General features: G+C 37.6%; 1 protein-coding gene across 4 annotated transcripts in view; it reads left to right on the forward strand.

Annotated features, from left to right (window-relative positions):
* The window catches only part of LOC124172032, a 165,610-nt gene extending 146,105 nt beyond the window's left edge, over window positions 1–19,505 (forward strand). For 3 of the 4 annotated variants that reach the window (XM_046551435.1, XM_046551434.1, XM_046551433.1), the window contains 3 exons: window positions 10,023–10,175; window positions 11,354–11,483; window positions 14,372–19,505. In XM_046551435.1, the coding sequence (XP_046407391.1) occupies window positions 10,023–10,175; window positions 11,354–11,483; window positions 14,372–14,633 (545 nt within the window). In that variant the 3' untranslated portion in view covers window positions 14,634–19,505. The remainder of the gene's footprint in view (window positions 1–10,022; window positions 10,176–11,353; window positions 11,484–14,371) is intronic. The other variant, XM_046551436.1, reaches the window with a different exon arrangement.
* The last annotated feature ends 3,860 nt before the right edge of the window (window positions 19,506–23,365 follow it).

The raw sequence follows: 23,365 nt of genomic DNA on the forward strand, positions 1-23,365 counted from the left end.
CAGTTCACCTCCGGAAACTGGGAAATTTGAAGCAGGTGGGCTGAAAAAGTTCAGTGGGCGAGATATAATAATAGAAAGCCCTTCGTAATATGATCCCTGCGCGAGCTGTTCTTTGCTTTTGGGAAAGAGGAAAGTGTCAGAGGGGGGGGGGGCGAGTGCTGAGTGGAGGGGGATAACGGATCTTTGGAAACTAATGTTAATATAATGCACTAATGTTACTTTACCACGGCACGGTGCCGTTTCCTACGGCAGTTCTATCACCTGGGAGAGATTCAAATTATGTGCCTTTCGTAATAAGCCATAAATTACACACAGTATATTTCATCTCATTTTCGTCAAACGATGGATGCGGGAAAATTATGCCTTGGGACCGCGATCTTCAAACGATCAATGAGGGAAAACGATACTACGGGGAAAAATTGATGCGGGAAAAAATTACATTGTCTTTATGGAACTTTATTGGGGACCAGGAACGGTGAACGGCGATGAATGCGGGACAACAATCAATGCGGGAACGATAGATTGGGGTGCCAATGTAATGTATTTTGTTATTACGATTGCGTGGCGCGAAAATTGAAATGACCGTTGGAGACGTGGTCGCACATAAATTCGTAGTTTTAACTACTACTGGAATTGGAATCGATTTTTCACCTTGGAAACTACTTATTTTCAATTCCGGTTCTTGGCCAAGAATCGAGGAATCGAACCCAACCATCATTAGTTTCTACAAAATGAAAGACATTTTTATCAATATATCATTAAATTAAATTGCAACTGCGCAATCAGCAATACAATTAACAGTATTGAAAACAGCATTAAAGTCACGTGCGACGAGATACTCGACCGCACAGCATAAGGAAGGGGTGGGCAGCAGAAGCGCGCAAAGGAGAGGTGGAGGAGAAGGAGCACGCACCCTTCGTATTTCAAGCAACGAGGCTACGCGTGATATATGCAGTTGGCGTTTCCAATTCGTCTCTACTTGTTTTAGGGGTTGATGATGCGCTTTTTTTCTTTGAAAATTGTGCAGTTTGGACAATTTTGCATGCTAGTATAGTCAAATTGTTAACAGAAAACATAGTGGCAATCAATTAGAGCTGAAAAATAAACAAATATATCGTCAGGTATGCGTCGCGTTTGGTATTATTCTTTTTTTAATCTCGTGCATGTCATCTAATTTTCGAAGCTATCGAGACACCTTCGGGCCCCGAAAGTCACTCAGCTACCACTTTTCGTCTAGAAAGGGAGAATTGAAGCAGGTCAAAAAAGGTCAGTTGATGAGACGGGGTAAGGATGATACACGCTTCAATAGTTTAGGTGTAATTTCATATTTTCCTTTGAAGACAATAATTATTGGTCTGCGTGATTTATTAAACAAAAAAAGACAAGCACGGGATAATGGACGGCCGTGGGTGGTTTTCTGAAATCTGCGACGTAGTTACTTTTTACGTGGTTATTACCCTACGACGCTGAGATTCCCCCGATGATTGTTCCATCTCTTGGGAAGTCACACTATGTGCCAGTCGTATTTTGCCTTTTTTTATTTTCCACGGCTGAAATTCTCCTACACAACCCCTGCGACAGCTTTCAAACAAAACGGTTCAAGAGTAGGACAAGAATCGCATGCGACGGCGCATTCGAAGATGGAATCGGAACTCTTTCCACCCTTTGGGGAAGTTGCATTCACTGAAGCTTTTATTTAAAATTTCGGATCCAGATCCGATGTCTTTCGCGACATCGGGCAATATCCGCGGATATTTGGTTTCCAATCCCTACTATTTACTGCATTAAAACAAAAGGTATTACCTTATTGAAGACGGATACCTTATGCGAGTAGATGCATGTAATATTTATGATGACCTTAATAGTATTCTATTTTAATACATGGTTAGTAAAATAGTCCAGTGTTGTACAAAAGAACGGAAATTAGAAGCGCTAATTTTCTTTCAAAAAGCGTGTCACTCGTGTGTATTGCCATTAATATCGCTTGCTTATAGGTACAAGCCCAGTACAAGATCCAAATACTCAAGTCCTTCAACCAGGACGACTTCCGATTTGTGATTACATAGTCCCACGTCTTCCACGAAGTCTTTATTGAACCCCAAAATATCGGATATGGAGAAATCACTTCAACCGTTATTCGCAATTGATAAATACATCTGTATTTGTTTCAGCGAATTTCTGAAAACACAGCTCTTTCGTTCAATCCTAGGTGGAATTATTAGTAAACAAATTGGCCGATTATCCTCATCTTATTTCTCAAATTACATACCTGATATCAGCTACTTTGATTCCTCTTGCCAATGCACAATAATAATTGAGGACCTTAGAAGCCAAGGGGAGTTGTGCATTTCTTTGTTCTTGGAGATAAGCACAGATACATGCCAACATCATAAGGCATGGGATACCACCATTTATCGGTAGAAAACTATTAAAATGGTTACTTATGTTTGAAAGTCACAGGATAGGCACAAAAGCAGAGCGTCACCTCGCCTTAGACCGGTACCGAGGGAAACAAAAGTGATATCATTTCCTGAGGTAGCAACAAGTTTAATTCTGTCCTACAAGTAGGATTCAATCTTAAAATTAGTTATGCCACAAATGCCTACCCATCATGCTAAGTTTATTGGGAAGCAATTGGAGGTCCACACTGTTCAAAACTTTTAGCAATCCAAAAATATTGCAGCAAATTCTATTTTATTACCTAGTGAATTCATTATCTGGTTTACTAACTGACAGGTTTCAAAATATGATGATTTCTGTTTCCTGCCCAAGGTATGTATGGTTACCCGTAAACACCTATATCCTTATTGATATTGCGGAAAAATGAGTTATTTTGACATTATAACTGCATTTATCTACCCCCATTTGAGAAATACATCAGTATTTGTTTCAGCGACTCGGGCATAGGAGGATTAGTGAATTTTGTTTAGATAACCCCAGATAGTTGTTGGTACGGTGTACAATATTGTTGTAACAAAGAGAGACATGTAAATCACTGAAACTCTATGTATATGCTTATCAGTGATTTCCTTGTATTCCTTTATCGCAACAGTATTGTGTACCCCAAAAACCATTATACCTCTGTAACCCATGTACGCCCAGGTAATGGGCGTGATGATTATGTCAGAAACAAGCATTGAAAGGCATCGCCCTGTGCTGAAAATGAAAAAGTGAATGTACATCAGATTCTAGACGATTAATGACTCTTACAAAAAAAAATCGCAGCTGAAACAGAGGTGACAAGCACAAATGTAACATGGAGGCACTCCATTAAAATTCTTCGCCATACAATCAATGAGTATATTCCGCAGAAAGTAAAATAGGATATTAATTAACCTCGTTGGTAAAACAATGATGTCATGACGGACCTTATAAAACAGAAACCATAAAACCTGTACAGAAGTGTATTTCGTTAGGTAATAAATCAAAGGATCTTGATGCACGTTCTGCTGCACAATGCTTTATAACCAAGAACTCAATATGAAATGCACAAGAACGTCCAGTAAAATGAACACAGTGAATTACAGGAAGAAAATTATAAATCAATTTGGTCATATTAGTCGGGAGAGCTTCAGGAAAAATCTACAACCGTTATTTAGTTATTGATAAAGACGCTAAACTTGACTTCAAAATTTTCCTCGGGCATTCCCATTACAAGGGTTTTTGCTTCGGAAGCATAAAAAAGGTTTTCGTTTTTTGTGCGGCGTGCATAGTGTAAATGTTGTCCGTTTCTCTAGGCTTTCAACTTCTTCAGCCTCTTCCAGCGGTAGATAATAGATAGAACGGCAGAGAGGTAGAGAATTTACGCAATAATTGATCCTACTTCTCTCCAGAGTATAAGATTCTCCTTCTCATATGAAGTCAGACAAAGATTTGCAGCGATCGATTAAATGAAATTAAATCATGTCACACCTCTCCTATCATTCGCAGACCACTAAAGCACAAAGGAGTAGACAAAAGAAATATCTGATATTCTGAAAGATGCTGCTATTAGTCACCTCCTTGTCCTTTAGCCAGATGTGTAGCTACAGAATATTCAAGTATCTACGCCACCTTCAGTTGCGTTGTACAATACAAATACCTCTGGTTTCCTTGACCATTAATCGTTAATCACCCTGTATTGTATTGATGAAACTAAACAGATAGCCTTATTTCTTTTGGGGACATGGGATACTGCATTCATATCGGTCGAGAATCAGTTAAGTGGAGAGCTTATTGTGCGCCCTATGGATGGCGTCAAATCATGAGGTGTTTTCATAATATTAATATTAATTTTTCTACCACTTCAAAAGATGCGAACCATTTGGGTAGTTTCCTTCAAAAAAGAAAACGAAAGGCATTGATTACGAATAGTTACCCACCAGTGGTGTACTCATAATATAAAAATTATTTCGCTTTAGAAGTCCCAGTTCAGACGAATGGCAATGGTCAATTTTAACCCCATTTGAAAAAGTCCAGATTGGCGCCCATGCGATGCCACTCCACGTGACCTCACAGGGACATAGTTTCTATACGAATAGATAGGAGTTTTACATCGTCTGAGATTAGTAATGCATGCATGAGGCACAGAGCTCAGGGAAACATGTCTTAATAATCACCCATTAAATCTGCCTGAGGTTGGAAAGTTTTCTTCGTTTGATAGGGTATTAATAATCCTTATTTTAGACAAGCGCTACCTGCTAGCAGAGTACAGAGCTACCTGCAAGTAGATTGCGTCGTATCAGCGTTCAAAGCCTCGCCCCAAGGTCACCTCACACGGTGACAGCGGGAACCAGAATGACGTGATACGGGGTTTTCCCAGCATTCATACTTAGCCGTCGTGTTTTCCCGCGCTTGAAAATTTTCACTTTTCATTTTATGGCGAAAAACAGATATCGTCATTAAGAAATCTAAAAGCGTAAAATACGTACCCAAGGAGTAATATTCTTTCGATAAAGGCAATAAAAATTAATGGGAAACCACCCTTTCATCCGCTGTGATATTCCTGAGGAGCCCCATTATTGGTTCAGAGAGACAAACAACTGACTGGAATGATTTTGATAGGTTTTTGTTTCTCTCTGACAAACCGATGACATGCGTATCTTTCCCTGCGTACAAATATGCGTGAATATGGTTTTCGGCGTCATTCAAACGCGTAATTTTCAAACCATACTTGGCGGGTTTGCAAGGGAGATACATTTTTGAAACGGCATTTGCTTCTGCAGGCAGTTAATATTTCATTAGTGCAAAGTACCTTTCCCGATGAATATCAGCATTGGGAGTTGTTTAATAGAGAGCAAATTAACTCAGAAATTGGAGCTACCTTGCCAGTTTTGCGTCAGGTGATTCTATCCACAGGGTTATTAAAACGGAGACTCGTAAGAAGTAAAGTAAACCACTGCCGAGACATAAAAAATGGAAAATTCCCTTTCCAGTGCTATCCGTGGCAAATATTCTGCTAATATCTTCATCATGGGATTTGAAAATCGCAAAATTAGCCAAAATACCAAGAAAGACTTTTTATTTCATCAAATTAACTTTCGCTTGAAGCTTCGTGTTTGTCCAATATAAAATCAATTGCAACGTTTGCTCATTAAAAATATTAGACCAACAATCAATAAGCTCAACATCCATACTTTGTGATGCAATGTAATCCTTCAATTAATCCCCCCTAAAGAAACACGTAGTTTCCTTCACGGACGTTGCTGTTGGATGTCCCTGGATCACCCAACCGGATACATTTCAGTCATAAGTAAACTCACTTGGTCAATAGATATGAGATGAGAGTGACTCAGTGTATGCATTTCACTGGATTGCTGATTTGGAAATGACGTTCCGAGCGTAACATGGCCCCGTCCACCACTTACTCCCTCCATGTGTTGAGTACATACCCCATTACGGCGCAGAGCAAAAAAACCGACCCCTTTCCATCACCCGCCGTGAGAAGAGACCTTTCACGCTCCACCTCCTAATTCGGCCAGCCAGGTCAGGAGACGAATAGAAATTTCAAAAGAAGCTGTTGCGAAAATATCAACTGATGCCATGGCAATCATCAAATGTTTCAACGGGTTCATTTCGAAGGGGCGGTTCACTGTAAATAATTTTGAATGGGATAAAATAATTAAATGTAACTAAGAAATTACTCTCACGTGAGTTTGGTGACATAAATATCAGAATAATATCGCGTGAATTTCGTAATGGAGGATGAACGAATACTCGACGATGGTGATATTTAATTTCTTAGTATTTTTCGTAATAGGCATAACGCAAGGTGCATAATCGCTACAATAAACGGGATGCGGTAGGACATGGGCCTGATTTATAAAACATAAACGTGCATGGAAAGGATTGCCCTTCTGTTGTATATAGTAAGACCTGATACGTAAAAAGGAGGAAAGGGGCACGATAATTATATGGGAAACATATATTTAAAGGAATCGCCTTATGTTGAGCAGGAAAAGGTGAATATATGTGAGTGTACCGATGAAGGCTTCCTTGGAGTGGGAAAATATATGCAGTTTTTGTCGATGTTATCCGTTCACCAAAATTAATGAGCTGAAGAGGAAGCTAAGTCAAATAATTCATGTCTGTATTACCGGAAGAAACTGTCGTGCAAATAAGAGAAATGTCATAAAATCCATGAATAGCGACAGTGGCATGGTTTATGCCAAAAAGGAAATGAGACAGCGATTCTCTAGTATCCTAACCCATGTCTGTAATCCTTTTCAAGCTCCTTCCGGTGCCATCGATAGGCTCTTCAATTACATCTTAGTCTAGAACCCGACGCATATTTTTCTCCCATGAAGAAAGTGCGCATCCCGACAGTGTTTTTGTTTTATTCTTTCAACATGGCGCGTTTCTTTTTAAACGATGGAAGACTATTGCTCGTGTACGAGGAGAATTTAGAAGAAGTGCGGCAATTAAGACCGGAAAAAAATTTGTTGCGGTAAATTAATACTCCACTCGAGGCGAAGGAGGAAGACTTTCGTTATCTCTTTCGAGTGGGCCGTGACATTGTACTATACCTATGAGCACTATAATTAGATCTTCCGCCATTTTTGAGAAGGCGTTCATCAAGGCTGAGCGTTCAAACTCAAGTAAATATTTGTTCATTATTTCCCACTTCAGGCAATATTTAATTTAAATGTTTCTTTGTGTCACTCTCTAAATACGACGGAAATATTACGTAAGAAAACCTTTTAACTTTGGCTTTTTTATAACTATGACCATAATGGGTAAGGTTATTTTGCAAGCATTAATTCAACGTGCATTTACAATAAACTCTTCATTTTCGACTTAAATAAGGTTATAATTGGTACAAAATAAAGAATTTCCTACGTGAGAAGCATAATTTACTCTCTCAGTGAAGACAGTGTGACTTATTTAACAAAACATGTTATCTTTTGTGCCTTCAAACTACGCCTCTTGGATTGCCCCTATTGTTGCATGCATTTTGTCTAGCCGGTCTATTGAATTTCTAAGTGCCGATCAAGAAAGTAAATGAGGACAGAAAATTCAGTCATACCAGCCAATGCAAATAAATGGGTCAAACAAACGTTGAAGTTGTCCTTCGAGAGATTAAGGATCAGGAAATGCCTCATCTGCGCCGACTGATATTTTAAAGATAGTATTTAGCACATCTTCCGACTCTTAGGGCACGGTACACTTTAACTGCCTTGAATAAAACCACATTTATACTACTATTGAATACATACGGACATCTGTTGACATTAATGTCCCGTTGAAATATTATTTTCAGTGACAGTTCATTAGAAATTAATATTTCATAAATAATCGCTGGGTATTAGTGTGAATCTCCTTGAAATAATTTAAAAAGTTCACTTCACATGGTGAGGACGGTATAGATAATTAATTTTTTATCCAGCACGTTTAGTTTTGATATAAGTAATACTGTAAATGAGAAATTCATCTGTTGGCGAGATTCTCACATAGGCCAGTTACAGACACCAATGGTTTCTATGACTAGTCACAATGGTTTCTGGATCAATTTCCCCTACAAAATATAGGAAAGTTGTGGAAGATTAATAAAGAGACACTTAATCACCATCTCTATATGGTGTAATATCTGTTACTAGTTATAGCGGCTCTAACACAGTAACTTATGGATAGATAGAATGACAAACGTAGGCATCTACTATAAGGACGTCAATCGTAGCTGAACCCCATGGAATGTGAGGACAAAATTTCTTTAAAACTATAGTGAAAGATTTCCCTAAAGCCATGAAAATAAAGGTGCTAGTTTTAGCATATGATATGAAAGAGCATATCAACATGGGCTAGCTAGGAATTCGTGGTCTGAAGGTTTGCTACACTTTCTACATAAAACATTTTTTTAATTACTTCTGCTGCAATTGGTAGTAAAGTGCCTCCCTGTAAATACAACATTAATAACTAAATAACAATGGAAGTAAGTGAAATTCAATCACGAAATTTTGCCGGAGTAGAGATTTACTAATATCATTTCGTCGAGCGGAAATTCCCGAACATATCCTGTCCTGTTCCTTTCATAGTGAAGTCAAACATTTTGGCCCGCGTATTAAATTTGATCTCTTTCCCAGTGTAACAAATGAATTAAATAAAAATTAAACAAAATATGAAAAGGCATTACTTGAATATATAACTTGTAGCATTTGAGATGATTACGTTCCCTCTTCCATAATACTTCATTCTTCAGGGGGGCCTTGTGCATTGAGGAGTGTGCTCAACTCCTCCCATTCCTTACATGCCCTCCAATTGCGAACGCGATGCCCAAGTTTTTGCACATGTAATTAACCAAAATCATTATCTGTTTTTTTACACTCTTTCCGTGAGTCTCACCGCTGGTATAATGTATTAATTAATTTAAAAACTCATTGCCATAATAATAAAAATTAAGGGGAATTTCACAATCTTATGACGGCAGTCCTCTTTAAATGCGATGGATAAGATACTATTTTATGGTGTTGGACATATTGTCACAAATAAACTCCATGCTTTCTACGCAGGTGGGGAAAAGAGTTGTTCTTACTTGGTTTACTCTCCTGTGAAACATCTACGCTAAAATAATTTTTAATGGCTCTCAAAATTCAGTCAACGTCTGCCGCCCCAATATCAGATTTTTCTTTCCAAATTTTCACTTTGCGACTTTTCTCTCATCCGGTCAGGAGAAATATTTTTTACTGCCCATTTACAGATTTGGCTCGGGAGAAAACTTTGGACGATAATTCTTTGTCAAAAACAAAGTGCTTAAAATTACAGACTTACCCCACTGGATGCTTCACCGTGAGCTAACAGAAATTACCCATAAGTGGCAAACAGAAATTGTAGCCAAGGAACGCGGCGTAAACATTTAAGTGAATACTTGTCTCCACATTTTCTGTAATAATGCATAAATTACCTGTGTGAATATTCCTATTTGCTATCAATTTTAACTTCTATAGTTTGACAGGTACGTAAGAATGGTACAGAAATCTTCTCATCGACTGCATGAGTAAGACTTGAGGATATTTGATTCCAATTAGACGGTTCAATTGCTCACTGTTATGAGCACCGATGGATGGTTCAGGGGAATACTTCGCAATTGCTTCACTTACGTAACAAGCTTTGAAGACCAACATACTGGTAGAAATCTCCAAAAATACCCCTACTATGCTACAATATAAATCATCTTACTCAATCTTACGGTAATGGGGGACGTCACCAACCTCATAAGGTATTCAAAGGTTAATAAAACAAAACATTAAGTATGTGCATACAATATTTTTTTAAATTCTGGGTCACACAATGGGTTTTATTGAGTTAAAAAATGGGAGTTGTGTTGTCGTACCATGCCTTTGAACGTGATTGATTTATTGCCATGTAAGTGCTGTTACCCAACATATGTGCTTTTCCTGTTGGCAGGGTACATGATTCGCAACATAATTGTGGTAATACGGTCATTATAGTATCATTTTTGAATTAAAAATGAATATGTGCCTCGTGTGAAATCAGCTTTTTCGTTGTTATACAATGTCGTTGATGTGTGGTGTTTGTGTCGTTTCCAGGGCCATGGACCTTCATTGGGATCCTGTTATCACTACTATCTTTTTCTTGGACCCTCCATTTGTACCACTATTATGACAACTACGGTGGCCTCAAGAACAACATCAAGCTGTCAGAAAGGGCCATTAACTTTTCGACTCATTTCTCAATCGTCTGTAAGCACTGTTTTTTACACCTGATATATTTAATTTTATTTATTATTTTCTATATTAAGTCCCAATTTTTAGAGGTCGAGTGGTGTAAGAATTCTAAATATATACTGTGGGTTTTGTCTGGTGGAATTCATCTATCAAGATGATAACGATGCAATGAAGACTTCTCAAGCGATGCCCCACTGTAAGTGAAACATTCTCCAACTCAGTTTAAAATTGGTAACCCTCATTGTCACGGGTGCTACACACCACCAAAGCACCTCCATCTCCATCCATCCATCCATCTTCTGAATCGCAATCAAGTTTTTCCATACTCCTCTTGTCTTTAGAAAAATATTCACCTTACCTTTTGTAAATAAGTAGCTCCTCTAGGCTGGGATTCCATTCATAATTATTATGGACTTAAGATTCAAGTCACCATAACTAAACATGGATACAAAGAATAAACACTCACATTGCGCATTTCTTTATTGAGCGGCATATGGAAAAGGCCTTGTCATGTTATTCATCGTTGCGCGTGTTTCAGCCTTGCATCGGGGACACCGTGGAATGTGCTTGAGCTGGATTGTTTCGTAACAGGGCATTTCCATGAAAATGTCAACTTTTTCTCACAAATTAAAATTTAGGCTGGAAATATTTTATCTTTATAAATCAACAGCTAATTGATTGAATTTCAAGAAATCAATGTTTGAAATATTATTCACAGCCTTGCTAAAAGTGTTCAAACTACACTTCGATTCATAGAGCTTTGAAGATATATAAAATCATTGCACTTTGGAGGTTGACCTCGCAGTAATTCCGTCACATGTTAATTATGGGCTTGTTTAGAAGGTATTTCGATAATTAATTTTGTTTGTGTACATAAAAATCACCTTCGTAAATTTTTCTTGATCATGCACAGTTATAAGTTTTCCATTTTTTTGTATTTTACAAATCAATCGAAATATCCTATTGCATAATTTTCTCTAAAGGTAATTCCGTCACAGATGGAATTGCCCAACAACCAGCACGCGTTTCTCCGGTCGGACCATGTGCTAAGATAAACAATCACCCTCTACTACTTTCTGTGGGCAATTCATAAAAAGTACATTGTTGAGCACTAAATTCTTCGTACTATCAAGTTTCTCTATCTTTTGTTTCCTCTACTAGCATTGACTTGTGGTTTGCTTCCCTATCCATAGGTTGCAGATTTATCGCAGTCTCGAGTGTCATGGCCCTATATCCAATGTGGTTCGTCATGGTTGCTTATTTGTACCAGGGATCCCGCTTCATTTTTCTCCACTACTTCAGTCAAGACCGAATAAAATACAGGTAAAGTATTAGTTAGCAAACTTATGTCATCAGAAAGGACAAAATGTTTTTTTATACTTCTAATTACATATTTAATCCTTCCCGGTAATGTCAACAGTACATATGACATTTCATTAAGTTTAGTCGCCATCACCTCATCAATGTAAATAATAAAAGAAAGGAAAGTCGTCGAGCACTTCGCTGTAAATAGTGGCGCTATGTCAACCTACATAAACAAATTGCTATCTAACCATAGTGTGTGAATGTCCTTCATTGTTAACTGTTAATTCCCCATTGTAAAGGCCGTAAGTGTGCTGTTTATGGGGTAATGGAAATAAATAAAAATAAAATAAATATAAAAACGATGCAACGAAAATAGCCCAAAACAAATTTAAAACGTTTTCACGCACCGAATTTGTAAATATATAAGGACATATGATCATTTTAAAAACTAAAGCACAGTATAAATTTTATGAATTAACTTAGAGGAGAGTCACACTACGTGAAAAATACTAAAAGTATTCAAGGGGATTGTAAGCCGAAAACGCTAATACTTCACTATCTTTATGAAGTGTTTTTTTTCAAACTTCCCTGTAAATGACTTGGAAAACAAAAATCGATTGCAGGTAAAAGATGAATTTCCTGGATATAGACAGTACTTATACCACTTATTTTATAAGAGCGCGACCCGGGTTTCAATGAGTAATCATCATCATCAGGCGCTAATTATAATTTGGGGGACGTCACCAACCTCATAAGATATTCAAAGCTAAATAATAATAAATAAAATTATAATTAGCGCCTGATGATGATGATTACTCATTGAAACCCGGGTCGCGCTCTTATAAAATAAGTGGTATAAGTAACTGTCTATATCCAGGAAATAATGGAATACCACATAGTTAACCAAGAGTTAGTGAATTTTAAAAGATGAATTATTCATTTTTCTTTACAATAAAATATGTTCCTGTTATATATAACAATTGTGTAATGACTGCTCTGCATTTTCCCCACCTCCCGTCGACTTCCGTTTGTCGCTCGCTGTTGCTGACTCGCAATCCCACGGTAGGAGTTACCGCTCGCCTCAAGGGGCGGGGGGGTGGGAAGGTGCTGATGATGGGTCAGCATACACGAGGCGGACGACGGTTGCACGGGCGGGAGGCGCGTGGAGGGGGCGTCAGTCGGTTTGCAGAGCGGAATAAAGCATGTCGTAGAATGTACTACTGACTCCTTAATTCATCATGCCGTTCCCTTGATGCGTCTCCGACGAGCCCCAATAGTCAATCGATTTACAATTATCACTTATAAAACAGAGAAGGATTTGAAAAATATTCTGGTTAATATGGTTAGGGTAATGGGTAGATATCAACTGAAAATAAGCACAAAGAAAACCAAGATCTTTGTATGCAGCAGAAGAGAAGAAGTCAAGACCAACATTAAAGTAGGGAGGCAAAAACTGATAGAAGTGGATGAATTCTGTTATTTGGGAAGCAAGATAACTAGTGACGGGAGAAGCAAGAAAGAAATTATCAGCAGAATAGCCCAGGCGAAGAGAGCATTCCATCAAAAGAGAGACCTGTTTACAGCGGGAAACTTAAATATGGAAGTAAAGAAACAATTCATAAGAACCTACATCTGGAGTATGCTCCTATACGGAAGTGAGGCATGGACAATGACCGCAGCGGAGAAAGCAAGGATAGAGGCCTTTGAAATGTGGTGCTACAGAAGAATGATGAAAATCAAATGGATCGACCGAGTTAGTAACGAGGAAGTCCTAAGAAGGGTAGGAGAGAAGAGAAGCCTCATGAAAACCTTAATAAGAAGACGGAACAACCTTATAGGCCACATCTTGAGACATGATGGCCTGATGAAGACAATCGTCGAAGGACAGGTAGAAGGCAAGAATGGAAAAGGAAGACCTCGAACAAAATATATGGAACAAGTAAAGAGAGATGTGAAAGAGAAGAAATACGTAGGAGGGAAAAGATTAGCTGATAGGAGAACTGAGTGGAGAGCTGCGTCAAACCAATCCTAGGATTGTTGACCAGTGATGATGATGATGATATGCAAAATAAAAAACTCTTCAGGCATGTACGACGAACTTTACATGAGTTCTTATAGAAATGATTATCGGCCCATTCCAGGGCCTCATGGTCCCTGTGAAACAATATTTTTACACCAATTAATCCTCCCTGCACTAACACAAATATTTTAGAACCAAAATAAGCCAAACCAGTCCAGCCATTCATGAGTTATTATGAGAGTAACTAACAGCAATTTATTTTTATTGTATACATATTATTATCATTTCCCGCCATTGTTCTGTCGTTGTTATTAGAGAGTGGTATCTTAATATCAAGCATTTAACAAGTTCTTTTATTCCTGTCAATCAAAATTTTATATGGTCTATTATTGGCATTATTATCAATTGGATCAACACGTCTAGATTAATAGAGTTCATGTGAAAAATTTTCAAACGTATTTGGTTGATTGGTATCATGACATGGGATCTTGGCGTCTATTAATGCGGTGTGATTGGTAAGCTTTTGGTAAGTAATTCTTTTGATTTGATTATGTCTGCTTTGGTATTTTGTAACAGTGGTACCAATACTTTTATTATATGCATACTTACTAACATATATTCATTTTTCTATTTTTACAATTGCTTGCATAACTATGTCAAGAATTTAATTTTCAAGGTTTTCGCAAATCTTGAGTCTGAAAATCTCCAAGTTTTCCCTAATTTCAACAACAAAATTGCCACTGAATTTCGTACAATGACTTTTACATTTAAATGCAAGGCTCACATTAGTACCAGTCAATTTTCAGCTGAGTTATGTATGCAATGTAAAAACGCGTATGTCATGTGGTATTTATGCGAATGTATGTATTTTTTTTCCTTCCAATAGGCTTTTAATGACAAACACCAATAACCCTCTTTGGATGGTCCATCGCCTCTTTGTCACACCGTATTTCCTGGAAGTAAGGCGCATTAACATGTGTGACGACGTCCTATATTATTTGGAAACATTCGTGTTGATCGCGGCGTTTCCATTTCTATTGGATGGTGTAAACCCGTTGGAAGGCTTTTGGAAGATCCCCACGGTGGCCACATTGATTCTAAACTTTTTCCTTTTGCCTTTTACCCTATCGCTCATAAAAAGGAGTTGAGTCGACGGGTATTTTTGTTCGCAGAAGACATACAGTTATGAATAGCTGTGGTGGATTTTTCAATGCAGACGACCGAACGTCGGGTCTGGCCGACGCGAGGAAAGGGAAGTGACCGCTGAGGTAGCAATTGTCTGATGTATTCAGGCCCGGCCTGGGTACGACTACCGAGAGAGAAGTCCTGAGCGCTCCATCGTGACGTCATCAGTCGTAGGCGGACGGAGGAAGTAGCGAAGACTGCCGTTGATTGCGCCAATTTTTGGGGAATGCGTAAGAAAAGCAAACGATACGTGAACAGACATATCTCCGGCTACAATTGCCCTTATACAACAACATGTTTATTTACATTTAAGTCATGTTAACAGTACATCCCTACCTTGGGAAAGCATAATTGTGTCGAATGGACAAACGCCTTGGACGAAAAATCTTCTTTGAGCAGTAACAACTTGCTTCCAAATGCACTCGAAACCTCGAAAATATCATGATAATCCTTTTATTCTGAGAAAATTGTTTACACATTAGTGGTGGTTAGGGCTTAAAAGTCGTAGGATTTTTACATCCTTCACGGAGCTTCTACTTTTTTAGCATCCATGAATTAAACGATGATATGATACTAAAATAATGTACACACACATGCGCAAGACCAACGTGCAAAAAAATTTCATGGCAAATTATGCACTCACCATGGTGAATTGTAACCTCTTAAGAAATGGTGAACTAAGATGTGCAGCTTTCAAGTTCCTGGGGAGATTTTTTTCAATGGAAAAATTCCATATCCTATCTTAGAACACGTAAATACAGCATATTATGCCTTCAATTGGGAAAATCATCATTTTAATGATTAACCCAGATGTTTCGAATACATTTATAGGCATTGAAAGATTCAAGGATTTTAGAAGTAATAGTCGAAAATTATCAGAAGAATGTGGATAAATTATACTCAGCATGGGTGGGTTGGTATAGAGAGATACTGCCTTCCTGTTGGTGGAATTTTTGGCGCTTGTAAAACACACAACATTTATAACAACCATTTCGAGACCGATGATGACTTTTTTTCAGAATATCATTTAGATCACAAGCTGAGAAAGTACTCACTGGTAAAACATAGACAACATGTTTAAACGAAGAAAATAAGCTCTGTACCATAAACAGATAAACACTGAAAACTAAACTGCAGGAGTTTTATGCAGATCGTACTATAAATCCCGCTTTGTAGTCAAAAAAGGGCTTAAAATGAATCCCATCCGTCATAGGGGTGATATATCGCTCATGGCTCTCTAAGTGAGATACTCGGTGTTTCATGTAAAAAAACATACTCATCTTACTCATTTATTTGACCAACTTTAAATGAAGAGCAGAGTTGTTTGATAGTAACTGGATAAAAGAGGGCAAAATTACCAGAATTTTGAGCAAAAATATAAGATTGACGAGATGTTAAGAAACAAATTGCAGCAAATACAAAGATATCACAGCTCTACTTTAATATTTCCTTCTTTTCTAGAATAAGAGAAATTTGGGATTTGATAAAGTGATACAATGATTTATTTTTAGAGTCTTTAATTTTGCATTATTCCAGTAAAGCTCTAATGTCGCTTTAAATATTTCTATTATATGTGGAGTTTTCACAGTCATTTTTCCATCCTATCCAACACATCATACACTTCATACATGAAAGAGACTTGAAAAGGTAGAATGAATTTTCCTATTGCTTTTAATTTCCTTGTTCTGTGGTAAACTTTGATATTATAACGAATGTCTATTATCAATGAGTAAAAAAATTTGAGGTGGTAAACACTCTTCTAAAAGCATAAATATTACAGCTCCAGGCTTTACGACCTCATCCCAATACACTGAATGCTTAGGGGAGAGTGGGGCAAAACCGACTGTGTGGGTCAAACAGACCCCTTTAAAATCACCCAGTCGTTGTTGCTTTCAAGTAGCAACATTATATGCTAGTGGAAGTGGTCGCCATTACCAGCAGATCGAGCTTGTTTTCGTTTGCGAAGTGGCCGCCGTTTAGTCTCTGTGAATTTTTCAAATTAAATACAGTTTTCTAAATGATTTTTATTACGTTTGTTTTGGATCTGGCAGCTATAATGCCGATCTGATTTATCTACGGTACGGTAATGTGATAATTTAGTGTTTTTAGTTGTGTTTAAAGCCCGTGTAGCCGAGTAGTTCATTATGGATACGCCTGTATTGAAATATTTCTGATGCTGTGTGTTGAGGGGCAAAACCGTCACCGGCGAGTGGGGCACGACCGACAGAGGTTGGATTCTCTTAAAGATAGGGATGATTTTGACGAAGGAGACGAGGAGGCTTGCAAATTTTGCAATGAGTTGTATTCCGGTTTCAAGAATAAAGAGGGTTGAATACAATGTTTGAACTGCAGAGGGTGGGCTCAGAAATGTTCAGAAATATCACACAGGTGTTTAATGAGTGTTTGTAAAATAAATCTTTCAAAATTGTACAGTAAAGGTTTTGTAAATGCAAATTCAATGGGTGTCGGTTTTGCCCCACCTATGGGGCAACATCGTCACTTTGTCAATGTTTGAAAAAAAACATAAATATATGTAATCAGTATAATAAATGCATTTAAATTAATATTCTACACCTTTTATGTATAAATGGTACTCTTAACCACATTTAAAAGAATATTAGCAACAGAATGATCAAGTTTTAAATGAAAAAAGGATAACCGGTCGGTTTTGCCCCACTTTCCTCTCTTCATCTTCACGAGAGAAATTACGCTTCCGAAATAGTTCAAATATTGCCTTGCCTCTCCTCCTCAGTTCGCAAACTCTCGGCTAAAGCAGCTTCCACAGCAGCACATTCAATGCCTTCCCGGTCTGCCTCGATGTAGTAAGATACCCAGGACAATCAGGGATTACCTTTAGGATGGCATCATCCTTTAGCTTTGGCCTGTTCAATGGTACTGTCAGTAGTTTTCCTGACTTCTCACCGAGGTAAGAGCTTTCATGAAGCAATCTTTAGCCAGAAAATGCCGGATGCACGCCTTAAAGTAGAGATTTTTTCATGAGTACACAAAAAATCAACTATATTTCAAGTGAAGAATACCTTCGTCTGATAAGGGCGTTGCAAACAAGACTTTAATAATTCGCTGTGCACACCATGGTTGATAGATTAAGAAGATTTAAAGTAAAATGTCAAGCTAGACATGGGTCAAATTTATCTCGCTTGTAGGTAGCCCATTTATTCATCCCGAGTGTTTTACATGCTTCCAAAATTTACTAGCTACCGAAGAATAAATCATTTAATACCCTCGCAGACTTTAAGATTTCGCTCTGTAAGCTATGGTACTTACATTAACATGATTAAGTGGTACATATAACCTAAGTAATAACTACTTAACGCAAAAAATCTTCTTTTCTAAAACAGTAATGCTGCTTTCATCATGCGTAAACAGATCAGTAATGTAAAATGTCAACGTAGGCATGAGTCATATTTATTACGCCAGCAGGTAGCCCATTTATTAATCCTGAGTGTTTCACATGCTTCTACAACTTACTAATTACTGGAATAATTCACTTCATACCATCGAAAAATTAAGTTCTTCTTAATAACAACAGCTAATAACCCTAGGATATACGCCGTATGCTACTTAAGCGTTGGTGTGCGAGAATTTTAAGACATTTAACTGCTGTGAAAAAATTAAAACCATTAATTATTCATACTAAATACACTTGAGTAGAATACGCTCGATAAGTAATGCACTCGAGAGTAAAATGTTTCAAGAAACCAAAAATTTGTCTACCGGCTAGTGCTTATATCAAATAAATTTGTAATTTAGTTTCAATGTCGATCTACATTAACATTATACTTGAATAACTCGCCGTTCCAAAAGACAGAAAAGGATAAAAACTCATCTTGTAATATTTCGTCAGCTGGAAGCCCTTTCTTAGAGTGACATGTGTCCATTTCCTCTTCGCCTCTTCGTTATTTGGAAATTTGAAAACGCACACTTTCGTTTACTCCGTGTGATTTCCTCTGCGAAGAGGCACACAACACTTGTACACCAATTCCTGAACACTTATATTCAATACTGCTGGCCCCAAAACCACAGCAAAAGCTTCAATACTCCAAAAGATGTAGCACATACACATCCTGGTCACTGTTTTCACCGCAATGACTGCTAACTATAAATAACTGGAGGAATTGTGGGAAGGCGTGGTTGATAGCCTACGACTTGTGACGTCTGAAAATTAAAAGGCCTTCTCTCTCGGTGGTCGTGGCCTGGGACCCATCTTAGCGAGTCCTTAAGGCCACTCCCCATACAATTTAACCCAACTCTCCCACTCATTCATGACCATCCTCGCTGCAGAAATACGTTGTGAAGTGGATATATTGTCAATGGATTTTATAATGATGCATTTTGTTGCAAAACAATTTTTTTTAACTTTGTCATGAATTCCTGGTTTTGTTCGATGAGTAAGCAATTTAAATGTAATTTTAGCGTTAAAAATTATGAACATATGGACTTACAATATTCACTAATATGTGGTTATTAAGGCTAAAAATCCATTTAATATACTATATCTATTTATACATATTGTACATAAATGATGACCATTATATTGTGCTTATTACGGGGGAGGGAAATATAATTGAATGAATGAATGAATATTTTACTCTAACCTTGAATGCACAGTTTTTTTAACAACACGAAATTAATGAAGATTTAGGTAGCTTCAATGGTTAAAATAAAAAACCAACATGGAAGCTACCAACTTAAAAATTAAATTCAAGGTAGGCCAGAAAACCAAAAGAAATTATGTTTATTTTTTTTAAACGTTATCATTATGTAACAAATATCTGAACATAACTTTACAATAAACAAGAACGAAGTATAATATATGGAACGAACAAAATAAATTTCTTTTTCCCCCTTTCACAAAAATACAAAAATAAAATATACAAAATGAAATTTAATAAAATGTATCATGGGATAACATGTTTAATCATGGGATAACTACTAATCTTTGGCCTTTAAAAAAAATTTATTATTGAGATAAATTTGAGTTTAGAAAGGAAGTCATGACAATTTTTTTATGTATGATGGAACCATTTTTTGTGTTGTTAGCCACTTTAGTGGCGGGGACATACTTGAAAATATACTTTTTTTTTGGGAACAGAAGTTTGACACATAGCTTCGTGAGCCATACTAACGAAGAAAGAAAAAAGGTCTGCAGAGAGCGTTCCATATTTTATTTTGATATATCAACGAGTAATGACGACGCATTGCACCAAATGGTAAGTATTGAACCTTGTGGGACTGCTAATGTTGTGGTCATCCTACTCAAGCACACCCATTCCTGCCCCGCGCTCGCAATCAGAGGCTCCCCCTCCAGGATATTTCCACCACCTTGCCCTGCATCCGAGTCGTTCCGAATGGAGAAAGAGTCAACCGTCCAGTATACCCGACAGCAGCACCAAAGCGGAAAAATAAATAACTTCGTGCAAGTACGCAGGGCCACCAAACAAGTAATGATGAATTGACGGAAGGTTATAAAGAAAAAAAACCTGTTAAATCAGTTATTGTGGGTATGGACATGAAGGACATTTATATAAAAACATGAGTGAAAGGCTTCAATTTTAGGAATTGCTCGAGGATTACCCAGAAAGTATTGCACCATATTTTTTCTTACGCATTTACTTATTTCACTTAAAGGGAATTCCACAGACGAAAGAATGATTTTTCAGCTACACACTCCATTTTTCCTCATAATCTCCATCCCTTTCTGTGGCCTTCATCTAGCGTGAATCAAGGGCGTGTCTGCCCTGTTGGTACCAATTTCAAATACCAGAATCCTCTGAATGCCAGTTCTCTACCATGGGCGCTTTCCATTCATCGACACACGTCGACACAAGTCGACTTGCGTCGCGGTTTTCGTGTACCATTCTGTGTGTGTCGCCGACTGTTGTGACACAAGTCAACAAACGATTACGCGCAGGAATTGGAGAGTTATAAACAGTTACCGCGAGTTGACACTAGTCGACGCGTGAGTCAGGAGAACAATGAATGAGCAATTTCCATAGGAGCACAAGGCACTTGACTTACTCGGGGACCAATCTTTCCTCCTTACTGCCTTTACCCAAGAAGCCCTCCAGGCCTCGTCTTTTGGAAAAATTCAAGAAAATAATAAAATACCTCTTGAACACAAGGAATGTTATTACTCTAAGCCCACAATTGATATTGGAAGTAAATACTACCATACTTACTATGAGAAAGCATAAACATAAAGAAAATAACTCATTCCCAACCCTTATGTAAAGTTTGTATGGACCAAATACATAACATGCTCCAAAAAAATGAAGATATGGAATAAATGGCAATACCATTATTTAGAAGTTAACCACAAGAGAAATAATGTCACAATACAGACAATGGAAGAGGGAAATGAAATAGTAACAAGTAGGAAGTAATGAATCCAACTGAAATATGATTAAATGCATGCTATAAGCTATAATTTTACTACTCCAGGTGCTATCCCCAAATATGCACCGTTAAATTCATTAGGAAGGCACGCAAAGTTACACAACCAAATACAAGCTAAAAGAAAACTATGATCTCCTAGTACTACAGGAAGCATTCCTTGGTAATACTGGAGTTTGAGAAAACAACTGTTACGGTATCCTACCCGCCGAAAGACCTGATTTTAAATCACATTTAAATCTGTTTACTCTCATACTAAATGGGAAAAATTGATTTCTGGACCTCTCAGTTCTATTTCCCTAATATTTTTCTCCATGTCGAATCCACCAAAGTGCATTTATCTTAATATGCCATTGAATAAGAATATTATCAGAGAAATCACCCTGCAACTTATTTACAAGAGTAATCCTAATGTTTGAAGTTCGCTGCTAACTAAGCAAGTGATTGAATGTAAGATGTTCAGAATAGGAGGGCTGATTACGTTCTTTAACCACCACAAATTGCAAAAATGTCTGTTGGGTGTGTCAAAAGGTGTCACGCTTCAAGCAGTAGCCCAATTGTCTATCCACTAGGCCACCGCACTTCCACACTGGTGTTGGAGGAACAGAGTTGGTCCTTATCAAATTAGAGAACAATTTACCACGCATATACAAAATAATCCTATTCCATTTAATGTTGTCTAAAATTGGCAATACTTTTGCCACCCTTTAGTGCCAAAATAACGATAGTAATGAAGTTAAATTTTTGCAAGCTCGTATTTGAGTAACTTGAAATTATGGTGCACATGTATGGTAGTGGTGTGACACCTGCGTGCACCTAGCGTACAGATAGCCTAAAATAGATTGTTTATTGTATCGTAAGCAATAACTTCAGTGAGTGTTGTTCACATTGATTAAAATTGAAGTGACAATAGGGAACTTGCATATATTTCAGATATAATCAATAGCCCCAAAATTATATAAAAATATAAGTTTGCATACCTCGGTGAAAGATTTTTTATTATTTAATGATGTGGTTTCAGAATCAAAGTGTGTTTTAAAAATCATTTTGATGTTTTCATTGTGCTTAAGTGCAGAACTGCACACACATTTTATTCCTAATTATGCTTTATTTTATTAGAATCTTTTTTTGTGACTTTCACGCAAATAATAGGTAGCTCTACTACATCACTTGACTTTAGCCAACGTTGCTCTAACCACCATAAGCCTCAATTGAGGCACTTCTTATTGTGGTGATTTGGTATTGAGATACACTTTTGGCAGCATTGCAGTCCCGGTACTGACTGTTTGCTGATTTTGATGAAGGACATGATCTAACCTGATACAGCACCAGAAAATACAACTTGATTTGACTTCAATGTTACAGTTGACAAATTAACTTATGAAATAAGAGAGAAAACGTGGTAACTTTTTCGCATCATTTAAAATCACCCAATGTTTCTAACTTCATTTTCTGGAGATGTCCGACTACCAGTTAGCCTGATATTTTATTTTGGACTAGGATAAAATTCTGTTCAAGGATAGATGAACATAAGAAATATCTTTTAAACTGGGACAAATAATCTTTGCAAAACAATAAAATAACTGTGTCCATCTGGGGCCTAAGTCCGTAACTTCGTTTTCTCCCGAGTTGGGAGAAAACAGGCTCGTGAAGCATCCGTTTCATCCAACTGAAGTCCGTAACTCGTTTCTCCCGGTAACGGAGAAAACTTTCTCCCAGTAACGGAGAAAGAGTTTCTCCTGGAGAGTATCTTTCTCCCGACTGAAGTGCGTAACGCGATTTGGAGAAACTGACGCACCCTGGACGGGTGCTTCGGAGTCACCCGCCAGGGACCCGGCGATTCATTTTCTCCCTAGGAGAAAACGAGGAAAATAGCAATGGTGGACCGTTGTGGATGATCAAACTGCGGTTCTATTTGCATACTCTTATATATTTTTTACGTATTTGTGCCAAAATAGAACACGAAAATCCATTCTTCAAGTTAGGCAGGCAACGTATGTAGAGTAATTGTTGACAGGAATTGAAAGTTTTGTATAGCTGCATTTGCTAGGAAACTACGTGCAGTGAATTTTCATTGTGCCTCTAGTGTATGTGAACACAATTTGTGCCCTTAGTGTACCCCTAAGTGAATTGATTGCATATAGACGATGAAGTAAAGAGTGAAGTGTGTTGTGAATGTAACATCTTCGACGAAATTATTTCGTACGTATATAACTTAGGCTACGAATCATCCTTATACATTTCGATGAAAGGTATCTAACTATTGCGAAGGGGAAATGTT

The sequence above is a fragment of the Ischnura elegans genome (assembly GCF_921293095.1).
Source record: "Ischnura elegans chromosome 13 unlocalized genomic scaffold, ioIscEleg1.1 SUPER_13_unloc_1, whole genome shotgun sequence".
Classification (NCBI taxonomy): Eukaryota; Metazoa; Arthropoda; class Insecta; order Odonata; family Coenagrionidae; genus Ischnura; species Ischnura elegans.